This window comes from Bombina bombina, chromosome 9 (assembly GCF_027579735.1).
Source record: "Bombina bombina isolate aBomBom1 chromosome 9, aBomBom1.pri, whole genome shotgun sequence".
NCBI lineage: Eukaryota > Metazoa > Chordata > Amphibia > Anura > Bombinatoridae > Bombina > Bombina bombina.
The window spans coordinates 279,810,621-279,832,241 of NC_069507.1; the positions used below are offsets into that span (position 1 = coordinate 279,810,621).

Genomic DNA, 21,621 nt, shown 5'->3' on the forward strand with positions numbered 1-21,621 from the left:
TTGATGCATTCTGGGAGATGCTGCTCACTTCCTGTACTTCCTTTTATGACCAGACTGGTTTACATCATCCATGTGAGACAGGATGCAGTCTCAAAATTGTGATGTCATCACTTATTATTTAAAGGGCCTTTGTTCAGTATGCTTTGTCCTTGCGTTGTCTCAGACCTGTTTGTGAGAGCTCCTGTGTATTACCTGGCTGTCTGACGTCCCTCCTGGTTCCTGATCCCTGGCTTGTTCCTGACTCCGCTGTTCTCCTTATTCCTGATTCTGGCTCGTCTGACTACTCGCTTTGGCTCCTGACTCAGCTCGTCTGACTACCAGCTCTGGTTTTGATTCCTGGCTTGTTATTGACTTGTGGACTTTTTATTATTTTTTGCTATTAATAAAGGTGTGATTATTTTTGCACTTCTCGTCTCAGTCTGATTCCTGGCACCCTGACAGCCGTGGACTCATCGTGTCAAAAAAGAAATAAATTTATCAGGTAAGCATAAATTTTCTTTTCTTTTTTAAGACACGATGAGTCCACGGATCATCTTAATTACTATTGGGATTCAATACCCAAGCTAGAGTAGACAGATGATACGGGAGGGATAAGCCAGGGAACCTAAACGGAAGGCACCACTTCTTGAAGAACCTTTATTATTATCGGTTAATTGTAGAGCGCCAACAGATTCCGCAGCGCTATTAACAAAGGCGGAGTACAACAAAACAATTATAGGGATCAAACGGGTGGAAGGCCCTGCCAAGAGTTGCACTGTTGTAGTCAGCTCTTGAGAAGGTGATCAACAAACAGCTGGACTCTTAAGCTTACATGCTAAGGGGGTTCAAGGGATAGCAATGGAGGAGAGGAACTGGTATAAAGAAAGGTTAGCGTAGGTTGTATGCATCCCTGAACAGTAGAGTCTTTAGGGAGCACTTGAAGCTTTTAAAACTAGAGGAGAGTCTTGTGGAGCGAGGCAGAGAGTTCCACAAGATGGGAGCCAGTCTGGAGAAGTCCTGTAAACAGGAGTGTGATGAGGTGACAAGAGAGGAGGAGAGTAGGAGGTCGTGAGCAGAGCGAAGGGGACGGGAGGGAGAGTATCTGGAGACAAGGTCTGAGATATAGGGGGGAGCAGTGCAGTTGAGGGCTTTGTATGTCAGAGTGAGAATTTTGTGTTTGATCCTAGAGGTAAGAGGAAGCCAGTGAAGAGATTGGCAGAGAGGTGCAGCAGATGAAGAGCGACTTGTAAGGAAGAGGAGTCTGGCAGCGGCATTCATTATGGATTGTAAAGGAGCTAGGCGGTAGATGGGGAGACCAGAGAGGACAGAGTTGCAGTAATCGAGGCGGGAGAGGATGAGAGAGTGGATTAAAATCTTAGTTGTGTCTTGTGTAAGGAAGTGTCTAATTTTAGAGATGTTTTTAAGGTGGAAGCGGCAGGCTTTAGCCAAAGACTGAATGTGAGGAGTGAAAGAAAGATCTGAGTCAAATGTGACCCCGAGACATCGGGCATGCACGCTAGGGGTAATGATGGAGTTGTTGACAGTTATAGAGAGATTGGGGGTGGAGAGTTTAGAAGGGGGGGAATAAGGAGCTCAGTTTTGGAGAGATTTAGCTTGAGGTAGTGAGAGGACATCCAGTTGGAGATGTGAGAAAGACAGTTAGTGACAAAGCAGCCTCAGCCGAGGCAAGTGTGTCAAATTTGTAAAATTTTGAAAAAGTGTGAAGAGAGGACCAAGTTGCAGCCTTGCAAATCTGTTCCACATAGGCTTAAAGGGACACTGAACCCAAATGTTTTCTTTTGTGATTCAGATAGAGCATGCAATTTTAAGCAAATTTCTAATTTACTCCTATTATAAAATTTTCTTCATTCTCTTGCTATCTTTATTTGAAAAAGAAGGCATCTAAGCTTCTTTTGTGGTTCAACACTCTGGATAGCACTTTTTTATTGGTGGATGAATTTATCCACCAATCAGCAAGAACAACCCAGGTTGTTCACCAAAAATGGGCCGGCATCTAAACTTACATTCTTGCATTTCAAATAAAGATACCAAGAGAATGAAGAAAATTTGATAATAGGAGTAAATTAGAAAGTTTCTTAAAATGTCATGCTCTATCTGAATCACAAAAGAAAAAATTTGGGTTCAGTGTCCCTTTAATTTTTGAATCCCCATGAGGAAGCAACAGCCCTCGTGGAATGAGCCGTAACCCTCTCAGGAGGCTGCTGACCAGCAGTCTCATATGCGAAACGTATACTCTTCAGCCAAAAAGAAAGAGAAGTAGCCGCAGCTTTCTGACTTACGTTTTCCAGAGAAAGGATTAGGACACAAAGGAGCAACAATAATCTCCTGATAAATGTTCCGATCAGACACAACCTTAGGAAGAAATCCTAATTTAGCATGTAAAACTAACTTATCTGAATGGAAAATAAGGTAAGGAGATTCATACTGCAATGCCGAGAGCTCCGACACTTTACGAGCCGAAGAAATAGTAACAAGAAATAAAACTTTTCAAGATAACTTAATATCTAAGGAATGCATAGGCTCAAACGGAGCCCCTTGAAGAACCTTGAGAACTAAATTAAGACTCCATGGAGGAGTAACTGGTTTGAACACAGGCCTGACCCTGACCAAGGCCTGACAAAATGATTGTACATCTGGAACATCTGATAGACGTTTGTGTAATAAAATAGATAAGGCCGAGATTTGACCCTTTAGGGAACTCGTCGATAAACCTTTCTCCAAACCCTCTTGGAGAAAAGAAAATTCTAGGAATTCTAACTCTACTCCATGAGTAGCCCTTAGATTCATACAGAGACATTTACGCCAAATTTTATGGTAAATCCTCCTAGTTACAGGCTTGCGAGCCTGAATCATAGTCTCTATGACCGATTCAGAAAACCCCGCTTGGATAAAATTAAGCGTTCAATCTCCAAGCAGTCAGCTTCAGAGAAACTAGATTTGGGTGAAGGAAGGGTCCCTGAATCAGAAGGTCCTTCCTCAACGGGAGTTTCCAAGGTGGTAGAGATGCCATCTCCACCAGATCCGCATACCAAATCCTGCGAGGCCAGGCCGGTGCTATGAGAATCACTGAAGCCCTCTCCTGCTTGATTCAAGCAATTACCCGAGGAAGAAAAGCAAGCGGAGGAAATAGGTATGCTAGACTGAAGGTCCAAGGGGCCGCCAGAGCATCTATCAGTGCCGTCTGGGGGTCCCTGGACCTCGACCCGTATCTCGGGAGCTTGGCATTCTGACGAGATGCCATGAGATTCAACTCCGGCTGACCCCTCTTGAGAATCAGGTTGGAAAACACTTCCAGATGGAGTTCCCACTCCCCCGGATGAAATGTCTGCCTGCTCAGGAAGTCCGCCTCCCAGTTGTCCACCCCTGGGATGTGAATCGCTTGTTTTCTTCTCTTATCCTGAGGAAGGAGATGACCCTTACCTCCCGTGATATCAGAAATAATTTCCGTCAGGCCAGGTCCAAACAAGGTCTTCCCCTTGTAAGGAATTGCTAAAAGCTTAGATTTAGATGACAGGTCCGCAGACCAAGGTTTTAACCATAAGGCTCTGCGGGCTAGGATAGAGAAACCAGAACTCTTAGCTGCCAGTTTGATAATCTGAAGAGAAGCGTCCGTAATAAAGGCATTAGCTAACTTCAGAGCTTTTTTCCTGTCTTTGATCTCCTCCAAAGAAGTCTCAGTCCTGAGAGACTCGGACAAAGCATCAAACCAATATGCTGCTGCGCTAGTGACTCACAATGCACGCAGCAAGTTGTAATAGTAGACCCTGGTGAACATAAATTATTTTAAGTAAACCCTCTAACTTCTTATCAATAGGGTCTTTGAAAACACAACTATCCTCTATGGGAATAGTGGTTCTCTTGGCTAAGGTGGGAATAGCTCCTTCCACCTTAGGAATTGTTGCCAAGCTTCCTTAAAAGAGTCAGCTATGGGAAACATCTTAAAAATAGAAGAAGGAGAAAAGGGAATGACTGGTCTCTCCCACTCCTTAGTAATGATCTCCGAAGCTCGCTTTGGAACCGGAAATACATCCGAGTGCGAAGGAACTTCGAAATATCCGTCTAATTTACTAGCCTTCGCAGGGGCGACCACAACCATGGAGTCACAGTCGTCTAAAGTAGCCAAAACCTCCTTGAGTAGTAGGCGGAGGTGTTCTAGCTTAAACCTAAAAGTTAAAACCTCTGAATCCATCAGAGGCAATGAACCTTCTGAATCTGAGATTTCCCCCTCAGATGAAACAGCAGTACCCTCCTCTTCATGGCCTTGGGAGGGTAGCTCCGAAACTGCAACAATTGCATCAGGACTGACTGAATGTCTGGTTTTCCTCTTACGTTTGCCCTGCAATATTGGGAAAGCAGACAATGCATCAGAAATTGTAGAAGACATGAGAGAAGCAATGTCCTTTAAAGTAACTCCAGCAGGAGCTATAGCTTTAGTGCAGGGCACTGCTTGTGCGGGCGGTAAATTTTGGGACGCTTGGGGAGAAAGCTGTGGCATACCTTGAACCTCATTGTTAGACTCTTGGACAGTATCCGCCTTCGAAAAGTTTTGCTCAGAAAAAATATTTTCCCTATAGATTAAAGTCCTCTCAATACATGAGGGACAGAAAGGGATAGGTGGTTCCACATTTGCATCAAAACACAAGGAGCAAGGAACACTTTGCAAGTCTCCTTGGCCCATACTGAGTTCCAATAGTATAATTATGCAATAAAAACTTTAATTTTTCCCAAAAAAAATTTTATGCAAAAAATGTTACTGTTCCTTTAAATTTAAAAGTGCAACTTTTTTACTGTACGATCAAAAAGTGGACTCAGAGAGGTTATATATCAATAAAAATGAATTAATTTCTATGTAGACACCCCTACACCTCAGCAACTCTGCTGAGGTGCCTACCTGCCAACCGGACTTCACTACCACTTGTTGAACGGAAACGATCTGGGGCTACAGCGACACCAAACCGGAACAGCACCGGAACATATAACACTAGAACAGCCTGCTTTAATGTGATTAGAAAACCATGTGACACGGTCCTCATCCGTCTCTGCCACAGAAGAGATGCTGAATACTGCGTAGATCCCGGAAGCGCACCCCATTGTGGGCGTTACTGCATTCTCACCCAACCGGCTTATTATATGTTTAAGCCGTAGGAACCACCATTAGCAAAATTTAGAAATAGCTCAAATCCCAGTCCCAGTGCCTGCAATTATGGCCGTCAAGTACCCTCCTGTCTCGAAAGCTTGATGTCCCAAATATAAAGAGCTCCTGATTTCAATGAGCCTTATATTTTTAATTGAATAAATTAAAGTGCCCACTTTCCTCTGAGTTAAATGTCTTTTGACCCCAGAATAAACAAGTCAGCACTTACCTTAAAAATCTGCCCGACAGCAGGGCAGCTCAGCAGGTTTATGAGGTCCTCTTCCCTCACATAGCCCTGTGGATAAAGATAAAGCTTGAGTCATCATACTTAGGCTATCAGGATAAGGGCAGCATAAATGTATGGGAGGCGCAGTGAGAATTATGTCTCACAAGTTCACATTGATCTAAAGCCACCAAGGCTCTACTGAAGAGACTGATATGGACTACGACTACACCCTAGAACAAAACAGCACAATCTTGCACTACTTTACAAATAATAAACTCTTGATTGAAGAATCTATACTAACACCTCACTTTACCTCTTCCTATCACTAACGTAGGCAAAGAGAATGACTGGAGTGGGAGGGAAGGGAGGAGCTATTTAACAGCTCTGCTGTGGTGCTCTTTGCCTACTCCTGCTGACCAGGAGGTGAATATCCCATTAGTAATTAAGATCTGTGGACTCATCCTGCCTTAAAAAAGAAATTGTGGTACTTAAGGGGTAAATATGTTTCGGTAGTCGTAACCAAAAGGGTAGTGGGTTTGATATTAGGAAGTAGGCAATCAGATGAACAGTGAAGAGACTTAAAAGATAGTTCTCCGGTACTCCAGTTAATCTGTGGGTTATGTTTGCGAAGCCATGTAATACCCAAGATGACAGGAAATAAAGGTGACGGAACAATATCCCAGACAACAATCTCCTGATGCCGGTCTCCGATACAGAGAAATATTGAGTATGATTCTTGGGTAACTGGACCAGTCTTTAAGGTACTGCCATCAACCATATGAAGTAGTGAAGGTTGTTTTTTCTGTCTAATAGGAATGCGTAATTGGGAGGCTAGGTTGACATAAAAAAGCATCTGCTGGCACCAGAATCAATGATAGCAGAAAGTTAAACAGTGTTCTCGCCCAGCTGCAGGAAAACAGAAATGACAAGGTGAGAAGAATTGTAAATGGGTAAATTAAGACAGGTAGCCTGAGCTACTAATATACCCGTTACAGGTATAATGGGACAGTCTTTTAAAACATAACCAGGGTTGGCACAATATAGACAAAGATGGAGACTCCGTCTTCTAGCTCTTTCTACTGCAGACAGGGGTCCGTGAACCAGCCCAATCTGCATGGGTTCTGCTACATAAGTAGTCTTAGCAGCAGGTGACATTACAGGAATCGGGGGAGGATTGTAGTCTGATCGTCTAGGAAATGGTAGCATGACATTCTGTTTTTCCTGCCTCCTTTCAAGAAAGCGACAATCCAATTGAGTCACTGCTACAATCAATTCTTCAAGGTTAGCAGGGACCCCCATCCGGGCAAGTTCGTCTTTAAGTTGGTCAGAGAGACTGATGCAAAACCGATCAATGAGAGCCACATTGTTAAGTGCTGTATCAGAGGTCACCTCCCTGAAATGTAGTTCTCCACTGATCTCCTTCCCTGCCGTAAAGATCGTAAGGTGCCACGGGCAGTAGCAGAGCGTAGACGATCATCATAGAGGACATTTATAGCGGTGACAAAATGACTCCCAAGTATTGAGAGCTGGATGGTCACTATGCAGGAGTTGATGTGCCCATGTTTGAGGAGGGCCTGTGAGTAATGAAATTGAAGTGCGCACCTTAATATAATCGGTAGCATAGGCGCAGGGTTTCAGGGAATGTAATAATTCACAAGAAGTGACGAAAGCTCGGTATGTCTTGCGATCCCCAGCAAATTTTTCAGGTAAGGCAATTGTTGGTTCACTTGCCAGGACCTCATACCTAGGAGGTGGGACTGCAGAAGGGGCAGCAGTAGTGTGTTGTTCCTTAATTCTTACTTGCTGTAACAGGGACTCATGACCGATTTGTAGGTCCTGAGGGGTTTGGGTCATCACAGCTAACTGTTGGGAGAGACGCTATAGTGTTGAGTTATGTCTGGGAGCAGGGCTACCCTGTGTGCAGGAGGAGAAACCCAATAGCAAGAAGCGCACAAATCCAAAGCAAGATACAGACAAGGAGGATCCAAAAAGGCGTAGTCAGGATAATATAAGTCAGTCCAGGCAGCAAGTATCGTACACAGAAGTCAAGCCAGGGGTTAAAACCAGGAAATCAAAGATCAGAGGAAGGGAATAGGAACAGAGAAAATACAACGCTTAGTTATGCAGATAAACTGTCAAAAATAACTCAGCATGGACAGGTAAAAGTCTTCCTGCGCTTAATAACAGATAAAACCTGATAGCTCAATCTGTGGGGGTGGTAAAAGAGATTTCATAAAACAAAAATTGATAAAATTCTATTTAATTTCAGTTCATAAAATAAATATTCCAGTTAGTATAAAAAACGTATACAGATGTATATAAGAAGTTAGTGAATAGAGTGAATTAGTATAAAGATATTTAAAAAGAATTAAAATTAAGACAGAGCACAATTAATATTAACACAATGCAAACTAAAGCGGCTACAAACAAACAATGTTAGACTTTTGTTTTGTTAGCTTATAGTAGTAGCTCCATAAGATACACAGCAATCTGTTATACGGCAACACACAATAAGCTGTTCTACTGCAACACACAATAATCTGTTATACTGTAACACACAGTAATCTGTTATACTGCAACACACAATAATCTGTTATACTGCAACACACAATAATCTGTTATACGGCAACACACAATAATCTGTTATACTGCAACACACAGCAATCTGTTATACTGCAACACACAGCAATCTGTTATACTGCAACACACAGCAATCTGTTATACTGCAACACACAGCAATCTGTTATACTGCAACACACAGTAATCTGTTATACTGCAACACACAATAATCTGTTATACGGCAACACACAGCAATCTGTTATACTGCAACACACAGCAATCTGTTATACTGCAACACACAGCAATCTGTTATACTGCAACACACAGCAATCTGTTATACTGCAACACACAGCAATCTGTTATACTGCAACACACAATAATCTGTTATACTGCAACACACAGCAATCTGTTATACTGCAACACACAATAATCTGTTATACGGCAACACACAGCAATCTGTTATACTGCAACACACAGCAATCTGTTATACTGCAACACACAGCAATCTGTTATACTGCAACACACAGCAATCTGTTATACTGCAACACACAATAATCTGTTATACTGCAACACACAATAATCTGTTATACTGCAACACACAGCAATCTGTTATACTGCAACACACAATAATCTGTTATACTGCAACACACAATAATCTGTTATACTGCAACACACAATAATCTGTTATACTGCAACACACAGCAATCTGTTATACTGCAACACACAATAATCTGTTATACTGCAACACACAGCAATCTGTTATACTGTAACACACAGCAATCTGTTATACTGTAACACACAATAAGCTGTTATACTGTAACACACAATAAGCTGTTATACTGTAACACACAGCAATCTGTTATACTGCAACACACAATAATCTGTTATACTGTAACACACAGTAATCTGTTATACTGTAACACACAATAATCTGTTATACTGCAACACACAATAATCTGTTCTACTGCAACACACAATAATCTGTTATACTGCAACACACAATAATCTGTTATACTGCAACACACAATAATCTGTTATACTGCAACACACAATAATCTGTTATACTGCAACACACAATAATCTGTTATACTGCAACACACAATAATCTGTTATACTGCAACACACAGCAATCTGTTATACTGCAACACACAGTAATCTGTTATACTGCAACACACAATAATCTGTTATACTGCAACACACAGCAATCTGTTATACTGCAACACACAATAATCTGTTATACTGCAACACACAATAATCTGTTATACTGCAACACACAATAAGCTGTTCTACTGCAACACACAATAATCTGTTATACTGCAACACACAGCAATCTGTTATACTGCAACACACAATAAGCTGTTATACTGCAACACACAATAATCTGTTATACTGCAACACACAATAATCTGTTATACTGCAACACACAATAATCTGTTATACTGCAACACACAATAATCTGTTATACTGCAACACACAATAATCTGTTATACTGCAACACACAATAATCTGTTATACTGCAACACACAATAATCTGTTATACTGTAACACACAATAATCTGTTATACTGCAACACACAGCAATCTGTTATACTGCAACACACAGCAATCTGTTATACTGCAACACACAGTAATCTGTTATACTGCAACACACAATAATCTGTTATACTGCAACACACAATAATCTGTTATACTGCAACACACAGCAATCTGTTATACTGCAACACACAATAATCTGTTATACTGCAACACACAGCAATCTGTTATACTGCAACACACAATAATCTGTTATACTGCAACACACAGCAATCTGTTATACTGCAACACACAATAATCTGTTATACGGCAACACACAGCAATCTGTTATACTGCAACACACAATAATCTGTTATACTGCAACACACAGCAATCTGTTATACTGCAACACACAATAATCTGTTATACGGCAACACACAGCAATCTGTTATACTGCAACACACAATAATCTGTTATACTGCAACACACAGCAATCTGTTATACTGCAACACACAATAATCTGTTATACTGCAACACACAATAATCTGTTATACTGCAACACACAATAAGCTGTTCTACTGCAACACACAATAATCTGTTATACTGCAACACACAGCAATCTGTTATACTGCAACACACAATAATCTGTTATACTGCAACACACAATAATCTGTTATACTGCAACACACAATAATCTGTTATACTGCAACACACAATAATCTGTTATACTGCAACACACAATAATCTGTTATACTGCAACACACAATAATCTGTTATACTGCAACACACAATAATCTGTTATACTGCAACACACAGCAATCTGTTATACTGCAACACACAATAAGCTGTTATACTGCAACACACAATAATCTGTTATACTGCAACACACAATAATCTGTTATACTGCAACACACAATAATCTGTTATACTGCAACACACAATAATCTGTTATACTGCAACACACAATAATCTGTTATACTGCAACACACAGCAATCTGTTATACTGCAACACACAGCAATCTGTTATACTGCAACACACAGCAATCTGTTATACTGCAACACACAGCAATCTGTTATACTGCAACACACAGGGAGACCCATTGTGGCAGGGATTGGATCTCTCTTCGAGAATATGTCGAATTGGGTTGAATCACTACTACAACCCTTGGTGTATAATTTGCCCTCATATTTGAGGGATACTAAACATCTCCTAAATAGCATTGAACAGATACAATGGGATGAAAAGAATATTTGGCTGACAATTGATGTAGTCAGCCTATATTCTGCTATCCCACATTCGCATGGCTTAGCTGCCATTTCATACATGCTAGACAGATTTAGTAACTATGGTGAAGATCTTAAGATTTTTTTGCTTAAAACCCTAGATTTCTTGCTTTCTCACAATTTCTTTTTGTTCAACGGAACCTTCTATCTCCAAAGACGTGGCACAGCCATGGGGGCTAAATTTGCCCCTGCTTACGCCAACCTCTTTATGGGTTGGTGGGAGCTGTGCCACGTCTTTGGAGATGGCAATCCATTCCTTAACAGCATTAAGATGTATAAAAGATACATCGATGACCTCCTGTTCGTTTGGACGGGAGGTCACCAAAATATTGAGGCTTTCATACTATATTTAAATCAGAATGAGGTTAATCTTCAATTTACTTATGAGTATGATCAACATACAATACCATATTTAGATATTCTCCTTATTGGGGATGTTGAGGACCACAGAGTGAAGACAACCCTGTATCGGAAGCCCATAGCTACCAATGCAGTGTTGCATGGCCGGAGCAATCACCCAAAATATACAGGTTTTGGGGTTGCGAAAGGTCAGTTCATCCGTGTAAAACGTAACTGCACGGATGAATCAGATTTTGAAAATGAAAGCTTAATCTTAACGAACAATTTTCTTGAGAGAGGGTATAAGAGAAAGGTGCTTGAGAGAGCACTTTTGGAAGTACGCCGCATAGACAGGAGACAGCTACTGGGGGACCATGGGAATAGTAAAAGAGATATTGGGTTCAGTTCTCTGAAACCCACTTTCACTACCGCATACAGTGCTCAGTTTGATGATATATGTAGCATTGTTGATAAGCATCTCCCGATACTTACAGCTGAAGACAGCCTTAAAGATTATGTATCTAAAGGTTGTAATTTTGTACCTAAGAGAGGATGCTCTCTAGGTAATATGTTGTCTCCCAGCTTGTTACGTAAGTCCACTACTAGGGTCAGCAGCTGGCTAGAGGTTAAAGGACATTATAAATGCCACTTTAGCAGCTGCATAGCGTGCGGTTTCACACGAATTACGAAAAACTTTCAATCATATGTAACACAGAAGGTGTTTGATCTTGGATCTTACACAAACTGCCGCTCTATTTTTGTAATATATCTGGTTGAGTGCACCCAATGTAAGAAACAGTATGTGGGATGCACCTCCAGAGAGGGCAGAAACAGGATCAGGGAACACCTGAACAACATAGAGAACGGTGTTGAGTGTTCAGATCTAGCTAGACACTTTATCTATGTTCATGATAGAGTAGTCTCATCTTTCAAATGGCAAGTGATTGACCAGATTAAAGCTCCACTACGTGGAGGGGATAGAATGACGAAGTTACTGTTCAAAGAAGCCTTTTGGATCTTCAAGTTACAGACTAGAAGACCAAAGGGCTTCAATATTGAAGGAGATGTTATTAATTTTTGGAATCGGCAGTACTAAATCTGACTATAATTAGTGGGTAGCTTAGAAATTGCCCATGTTATTACTTCATATTTGTATATATAAAAGACAACTCTCGAAATAGTATCATCATTATAACATACTCACTAGTTAGATCCATAAATATAATGTAAGCCTTTTGTGTCTGACTATAACAGTGGATAAATTAATAATAAAGCATATCCATTTACAACACAGGTTAGACATACACACTTCAAAACTATTTGGATCTTATGGTGATTGTTATGTTTATGCAGTCCCCCATTTTTGGCAGAAAAATGCTGCATGAATTTAATTGTACTAATGACTGTAATTTCATGTAAACATTAGTTCAGGATCAAATGTTATGTGATTATGTTAATGGTTTATATATATTATATTCAATATGCATTGGTTAGAAACATGATTCAATAGATATTAATTAAACAAGGTCATTTGTTATAATTCCTAATCACTTAATACCATGACTGTTAGGCAATGTCCTGTCCCTTTAAATTAGCATATACGGGGTTTCCTATACCTGGGGACTCAGGTGTATTTAAGTAGCATTTCTATGTGAACTTATCAGTCCATGAATAAGGCAGAGGGCTGCCGAAACGCGTAGGACCCGTTCAGTATACCCCTTATGCAAGGGCATTAAGCTTTTATGCTGTTTTATTGTTTCTCCAATAAAGTAAACTTTGATTTAACGCCTGGAGGTCTCGCTGGTTTTTCTACAATTACGTCTATTACCTTTCCCAGCTTGAGCCTTGGCGTACACCGGAGCAGCAGTGGTTGGATTGGTGTTGTTGATCTGACGTCATTACGTAAAGCAGGGAAGATCGCATCAGGCAGACAGCGTGGGCTACGGTTGGTAGCGAGAAGCACGCCAATACTGATACTCACCCGGCATTTGCATCGAAGAGGTTAGTGCACAGGAGGCCGGCGGAGATGGGATCCTCAGTACAGCTGGGAAGAATCGGTTGATTACTCCGCAACCGCATAGTGGGGCCACGTTTACGGCACGACCGGTACGCTGCCGGGTGAGTCATTTTACATATTCTTCCATCTTACCTACAACACTAAATAGCCTGGAGCTGCAAAGGGGGACGCTTTTGTACATTTGTATATGAACTGCTTATTTCTCTCTTACGGCTTGGCACACTAACTGCTTATATTTGGTTCCGGTGCTCTCATGGTTCTTTGTGACAGAGTTCATATATATCTGCTATCATTTACCAGGGAGTGACTTATTATTGTAAAAACATGGAGAATCGTGACTTATTCTCATTACAGTCTTGTGATGTTATGGATTTGGGAAGATTAACAATTGAAGATACATTTGAGAATCAAAGAGAGACACTTTCCATTAGCGAAGTTTTCTTACAGTTAGAGCGTACCTTAATCCGAGAATATAGAGCATGGTGGGACAAACGCTCTTTGGAAAAGTATTTAATGATGGGACTTATTCCAAGAGGACTGAGGTTGAATAAATATCCTAGTTTTCAGGTTGATGATCCGGTGTTTATTGAAAAATGGAATACCATCCTGACAGAATGCTCTAGGAGGCTAATGGAAATGATAATATCATTTAAAGAAACAGAACTGTCTAAAATACGTGAAGAAATAACTGAGTTACAATTAAGGTTAAATGATTATACCATGCATGTAAAATATTGTGATATGGATGTAATGTTGAAAGATTCTGTCAACAAATTTCGTGTTGAATTAGATAATTTTAAGCTAAAAAAATTTATGAGAGATAGCGAAGACCATGCACATAACAGGGTGTACACCTGGCATACATACAATTATACTGCACAGAACAAATCTAGATCTAGGTCTAGATCTCGATCTAGAGGCAGGGTTACAACACAGGCAGGGAAACATGTGTCATTTGCAACACCACAAACATTACCCATTGATCATACAGAACAAAGTGTGTCTCCTGTCTGCCCTACACACCTCTCATCAGTCAATACTGAACCTGATCAGACAGTAAGGCCTAAATCTAATAGTGGAAAGCGCATAGAGCCAATTGTGACCAGGCAATTTAATAAGAAGCCTAATGGTGAACAGGCTAGTCTATCATCTACAGAACACAGGAGACAGGAATTTTTAACTGTCAGAGCTAATGAATTAAGACCTAATTTACAAGAGGCAGGACCAAGTCCAGTTACTAGGGAACAACAGGTTTTTCACAGGGACAACAACATAGGAGAGGGGGGAGGCCACGCAGGAAGAGGTCAAAGAGGCAGAGGGGCAGGAAGAAACAAAAGACGAGGGGGTCGCAACAAATATGCAATCTAAATGTCATCAATCTCTCTAATGCCACACTTACCAAGGATGAACTAGAGGTTTTGGGTTTAGGTTTGGGATTTGTACCAACCACCAAATTTAACCTGTTTAATACGATAGTTGATTTAAATAAATTTATTCGCAACTTGACACTTAGAAAGTTCTTTTGGATAAATGGTAAAGATGAGATGATAATAGAAAATGATCCCATTATTGAGGGTTCTCCCAAGATTTATGATTTGGTTGATTTCAATGAGGCTAAGGATTATTTAACTGCTTACGATCTGGCTGATAATACCCATCTAGATGAGGATTTTTTGAAAATCACACATGGTGGTTACCGTCCCAAATCTGTTTTCTATCCTACCAAGGATAGGGGACCATTTTTGGAGGCGTTCCACCATAGAATTGAGGAAGATCTGATTAAACTATCGGCTGAGAGCCGACAGCCTCGCCCCAACCTCAGTGTAGCTCAATCATCAGCCTTGATGAATCTTAAACAAAGAGATGATATTATAATCAAGCAAGCTGATAAGGGGGGCAGTGTGGTTGTGCTGGACAGATCTATGTACATACAAGAAGCTATGAGGCAGTTGAGTGACTCTGAGGTTTATCAGGTCCTCACATGTAATCCAACCAAGGAGTTTGGCAGACGCTTGGCAAACCTCATTGATGACGGACTCGAGATGGGGATATTTGATCAGGATACAGCTGATTATCTCTATACATCCGAGCCTATCATTCCTATTTTCCATCACCTCCCCAAGGTACATAAGTCCCTTGGGGAGGTTAAAGGGAGACCCATTGTGGCAGGGATTGGATCTCTCTTCGAGAATATGTCGAATTGGGTTGAATCACTACTACAACCCTTGGTGTATAATTTGCCCTCATATTTGAGGGATACTAAACATCTCCTAAATAGCATTGAACAGATACAATGGGATGAAAAGAATATTTGGCTGACAATTGATGTAGTCAGCCTATATTCTGCTATCCCACATTCGCATGGCTTAGCTGCCATTTCATACATGCTAGACAGATTTAGTAACTATGGTGAAGATCTTAAGATTTTTTTGCTTAAAACCCTAGATTTCTTGCTTTCTCACAATTTCTTTTTGTTCAACGGAACCTTCTATCTCCAAAGACGTGGCACAGCCATGGGGGCTAAATTTGCCCCTGCTTACGCCAACCTCTTTATGGGTTGGTGGGAGCTGTGCCACGTCTTTGGAGATGGCAATCCATTCCTTAACAGCATTAAGATGTATAAAAGATACATCGATGACCTCCTGTTCGTTTGGACGGGAGGTCACCAAAATATTGAGGCTTTCATACTATATTTAAATCAGAATGAGGTTAATCTTCAATTTACTTATGAGTATGATCAACATACAATACCATATTTAGATATTCTCCTTATTGGGGATGTTGAGGACCACAGAGTGAAGACAACCCTGTATCGGAAGCCCATAGCTACCAATGCAGTGTTGCATGGCCGGAGCAATCACCCAAAATATACAGGTTTTGGGGTTGCGAAAGGTCAGTTCATCCGTGTAAAACGTAACTGCACGGATGAATCAGATTTTGAAAATGAAAGCTTAATCTTAACGAACAATTTTCTTGAGAGAGGGTATAAGAGAAAGGTGCTTGAGAGAGCACTTTTGGAAGTACGCCGCATAGACAGGAGACAGCTACTGGGGGACCATGGGAATAGTAAAAGAGATATTGGGTTCAGTTCTCTGAAACCCACTTTCACTACCGCATACAGTGCTCAGTTTGATGATATATGTAGCATTGTTGATAAGCATCTCCCGATACTTACAGCTGAAGACAGCCTTAAAGATTATGTATCTAAAGGTTGTAATTTTGTACCTAAGAGAGGATGCTCTCTAGGTAATATGTTGTCTCCCAGCTTGTTACGTAAGTCCACTACTAGGGTCAGCAGCTGGCTAGAGGTTAAAGGACATTATAAATGCCACTTTAGCAGCTGCATAGCGTGCGGTTTCACACGAATTACGAAAAACTTTCAATCATATGTAACACAGAAGGTGTTTGATCTTGGATCTTACACAAACTGCCGCTCTATTTTTGTAATATATCTGGTTGAGTGCACCCAATGTAAGAAACAGTATGTGGGATGCACCTCCAGAGAGGGCAGAAACAGGATCAGGGAACACCTGAACAACATAGAGAACGGTGTTGAGTGTTCAGATCTAGCTAGACACTTTATCTATGTTCATGATAGAGTAGTCTCATCTTTCAAATGGCAAGTGATTGACCAGATTAAAGCTCCACTACGTGGAGGGGATAGAATGACGAAGTTACTGTTCAAAGAAGCCTTTTGGATCTTCAAGTTACAGACTAGAAGACCAAAGGGCTTCAATATTGAAGGAGATGTTATTAATTTTTGGAATCGGCAGTACTAAATCTGACTATAATTAGTGGGTAGCTTAGAAATTGCCCATGTTATTACTTCATATTTGTATATATAAAAGACAACTCTCGAAATAGTATCATCATTATAACATACTCACTAGTTAGATCCATAAATATAATGTAAGCCTTTTGTGTCTGACTATAACAGTGGATAAATTAATAATAAAGCATATCCATTTACAACACAGGTTAGACATACACACTTCAAAACTATTTGGATCTTATGGTGATTGTTATGTTTATGCAGTCCCCCATTTTTGGCAGAAAAATGCTGCATGAATTTAATTGTACTAATGACTGTAATTTCATGTAAACATTAGTTCAGGATCAAATGTTATGTGATTATGTTAATGGTTTATATATATTATATTCAATATGCATTGGTTAGAAACATGATTCAATAGATATTAATTAAACAAGGTCATTTGTTATAATTCCTAATCACTTAATACCATGACTGTTAGGCAATGTCCTGTCCCTTTAAATTAGCATATACGGGGTTTCCTATACCTGGGGACTCAGGTGTATTTAAGTAGCATTTCTATGTGAACTTATCAGTCCATGAATAAGGCAGAGGGCTGCCGAAACGCGTAGGACCCGTTCAGTATACCCCTTATGCAAGGGCATTAAGCTTTTATGCTGTTTTATTGTTTCTCCAATAAAGTAAACTTTGATTTAACGCCTGGAGGTCTCGCTGGTTTTTCTACAATTGCAACACACAGTAATCTGTTATACTGCAACACACAGCAATCTGTTATACTGCAACACACAGCAATCTGTTATACTGTAACACACAATAATCTGTTATACTGTAACACACAGCAATCTGTTATACTGTAACACACAATAATCTGTTATACTGTAACACACAGCAATCTGTTATACTGTAACACACAATAATCTGTTATACTGCAACACACAATAATCTGTTATACTGCAACACACAGCAATCTGTTATACTGTAACACACAATAATCTGTTATACTGTAACACACAGCAATCTGTTATACTGCAACACACAGTAATCTGTTATACTGTAACACACAGTAATCTGTTATACTGTAACACACAGCAATCTGTTATACTGCAACACACAATAATCTGTTATACTGCAACACACAATAATCTGTTATACTGTAACACACAATAATCTGTTATACTGCAACACACAATAATCTGTTATACTGCAACACACAATAATCTGTTATACTGCAACACACAATAATCTGTTATACTGCAACACACAGTAATCTGTTATACTGCAACACACAATAATCTGTTATACTGCAACACACAGCAATCTGTTATACTGCAACACACAGCAATCTGTTATACTGCAACACACAGCAATCTGTTATACTGCAACACACAGCAATCTGTTATACTGCAACACACAATAATCTGTTATACTGTAACACACAGCAATCTGTTATACTGCAACACACAATAATCTGTTATACTGCAACACACAGCAATCTGTTATACTGCAACACACAGCAATCTGTTATACTGCAACACACAGCAATCTGTTATACTGCAACACACAGCAATCTGTTATACTGCAACACACAGCAATCTGTTATACTGCAACACACAGCAATCTGTTATACTGCAACACACAATAATCTGTTATACTGCAACACACAGCAATCTGTTATACTGCAACACACAGCAATCTGTTATACTGCAACACACAATAATCTGTTATACTGCAACACACAGCAATCTGTTATACTGTAACACACAGCAATCTGTTATACTGCAACACACAATAATCTGTTATACTGCAACACACAATAATCTGTTATACTGCAACACACAGCAATCTGTTATACTGCAACACACAGCAATCTGTTATACTGCAACACACAATAATCTGTTCTACTGCAACACACAATAATCTGTTATACTGCAACACACAATAATCTGTTATACTGCAACACACAATAATCTGTTATACTGCAACACACAATAATCTGTTATACTGCAACACACAATAATCTGTTATACTGCAACACACAATAATCTGTTATACTGTAACACACAATAAGCAAATGCTGCTATTTTAAACAGCCTATATGCAAGCAAACTTGGCACTATTGAAAAGCAATCAAAAGCGATCAAAGTTATACATAAAACAAGGATGGAACTGTTTGCAAAAATAATGTTAATAGTAAGCAAAACGTTTTGCGGATGTTAAATGAAATATTTTTATCCAATTTATACAGTTCTTTTTTTTTTTGCAAGTGGATTTAAATCGGGTGATACTCCTTAGCATAATGTTATAAAATGTTATCACCCAATTTAAATACACTTACTATCATGTAATCATGGCGCCCTCCGCCTTACCCAACAGGTATCCCTGGTACCCCTGGTCCAATGACAATATGATCACATTTGGTGGTGAAATTAACAAGATCACACACGCACTCGCCACATGAACAAGCATACACTCACCACATGCTCAGACACACACAGGCGAACGTACACTCATGTATGCACATACAAGCATAAAAGCATGTACCCTCACCACATGCACAAGTTTGAACAGACACACACACACTAACCTGAAAGGATGGATGATGATGTGCTGCAAAGAGCCCAGGAGAGGTTTGGTGCACAGAACGAGGTCTGGGAAGCGAGCAGGTGAGCATATCCAGACACATATTAAGTGAGACAATTTCTGCCAAGGGCTAGGGGTCTATAGTAAGGTTTAGTTGCACAAGATGGGGAGTCATAGCACAATAATGGGGTACATAGCAGGAGGTTTAGTCCTGGGAAATTAGATGACAGAGGTGGTGTGCAGCGTGACATTAAGAAGAGGGAGCCGGGAGCCCACCATGTGGGGGGAGAGGGAGGGGGGGCAGAAAGAAGGATTTGAGTTTGCTAGACATGGCAGCGATCTCTGGGTCCTGTGACTCAAAGGACTTCACTAGTCGTGCAAATCTGAGAACTCCTAAAGGAAGAAAAACAAGCAGAAGACATAAAAACTAAGACTCACATAGCCCAACCTTCCGACTCACCCACCCGACTCGTATACATCTTTCCAACCCCTTCCAACTCACACACACCCTTCTGACTCACCCTCCCAACTCCCACGCACCTTTTCAACTCACCCTCCCAAATCCCACACACCCACCCGACTCATTTACATCCTTCCGACTCACCCTCCCAAACCATCCTACCAACTCCCACACAACCATCGACTCACCCTCTCTACTCCCACTCACCCTCCTGACTCCTACACACCCTTCCAATTCACCCTCCTGACTCCCACACACTCGTCCATCTCACCTTCGGGACAACCATACACCCTTCCGACTCCCACACGCTCTTCCAACTCACCCTCCATACTCCCACACACCATTCTAACTCACCCTACCAACACCCACACAACCTTCTAACTCACCCTACCAACACCCACACAACCTTCTAACTCACCCTTCCGATTTCCACACAACCTTCCAAATCCTGCACACTCTCAAGCTCCTGACTCACCCACCCTCTTGACTCTCACTCACACCTTTACGACTCATGCTAACTCTCCCAAACCATGCTTATCCTCCTGACTGCCACTCACACTTCCACGGCTCCTGACACACGCTCACTCTCTCCAAACCCCAGTCCCCCTCCCTACAACCCTCTGAATTAAAATTATCCTACACACTCACCATCCCGACTCACTCTCTCAACTCGTACTCACCCTCCCCATCAGGGCTGAATCCGTATGTCTGAAGCACTTCTTGCTGGATCTGTACAGCTGTGGGAAGCAGCAGTTGCAATACCTTGCCCAGGTCATTACCACAGTTCTCTCGTGCCTCGTCTAGCCGTGTACTCCCTGCAGGAGACTGGAGAGCATCAAGAACCTCCCCCAGGGCCTCTACAATGAAATCATGGCACCTTTATGAAATAGCACATAGAAAAAGTACAACCTATTAAATGCCTAAAACAAACCAACCTACGTTGGTCCGTCTACTGAGTGACATGATGAGGAGAGACATAACATACAGACGCAGGACACCTAATGCTGCACCACAGGAGGAGGACAGACATAACGTACAGACACAGGACACCTAATGCTGCACCACAGGAGGAGGACAGACATAACGTACAGACACAGGATACCTAATGCTGCACCACAGGAGGACAGACATAACGTACAGACACAGGACACCTAATGCTGCACCACAGGAGGAGGACAGACATAACGTACAGACACAGGATACCTAATGCTGCACCACAGGAGGAGGACAGACATAACGTACAGACACAGGACACCTAATGCTGCACCACAGGAGGAGGACAGACATAACGTACAGACACAGGATACCTAATGCTGCACCACAGGAGGACAGACATAACGTACAGACACAGGACACCTAATGCTGCACCACAGGAGGAGGACAGACATAACGTACAGACACAGGACACCTAATGTTGCACCACAGGAGGAGGACAGACATAACGTACAGACGCAGGACACCTAATGCTGCACCACAGGAGGAGGACAGACATAACGTACAGACACAGGACACCTAATGCTGCACCACAGGAGGAGGACAGACATAACGTACAGACACAGGACACCTAATGCTGCACCACAGGAGGACAGACATAACGTACAGACGCAGGACACCTAATGCTGCACCACAGGAGGAGGACAGACATAACGTACAGACGCAGGACACCTAATGCTGCACCACAGGAGGAGGACAGACATAACGTACAGACACAGGACACCTAATGCTGCACCACAGGAGGA

At 41.2% G+C, this 21,621-nt stretch overlaps 1 protein-coding gene across 1 annotated transcript in view; it reads right to left on the reverse strand.

Moving 5' to 3' along the window:
• The window catches only part of LOC128640338 (protein C10), a 51,775-nt gene that overhangs the window by 16,123 nt on the left and 14,031 nt on the right, over positions 1-21,621 (reverse strand). Inside the window, exons 3-4 of the mRNA XM_053692833.1 lie at positions 20,563-20,739; positions 19,427-19,815 (exon numbers count right to left, since the gene is read on the reverse strand). Coding sequence (XP_053548808.1) covers positions 19,673-19,815; positions 20,563-20,739 — 320 coding nt within the window. The 3' untranslated portion in view covers positions 19,427-19,672. The remainder of the gene's footprint in view (positions 1-19,426; positions 19,816-20,562; positions 20,740-21,621) is intronic.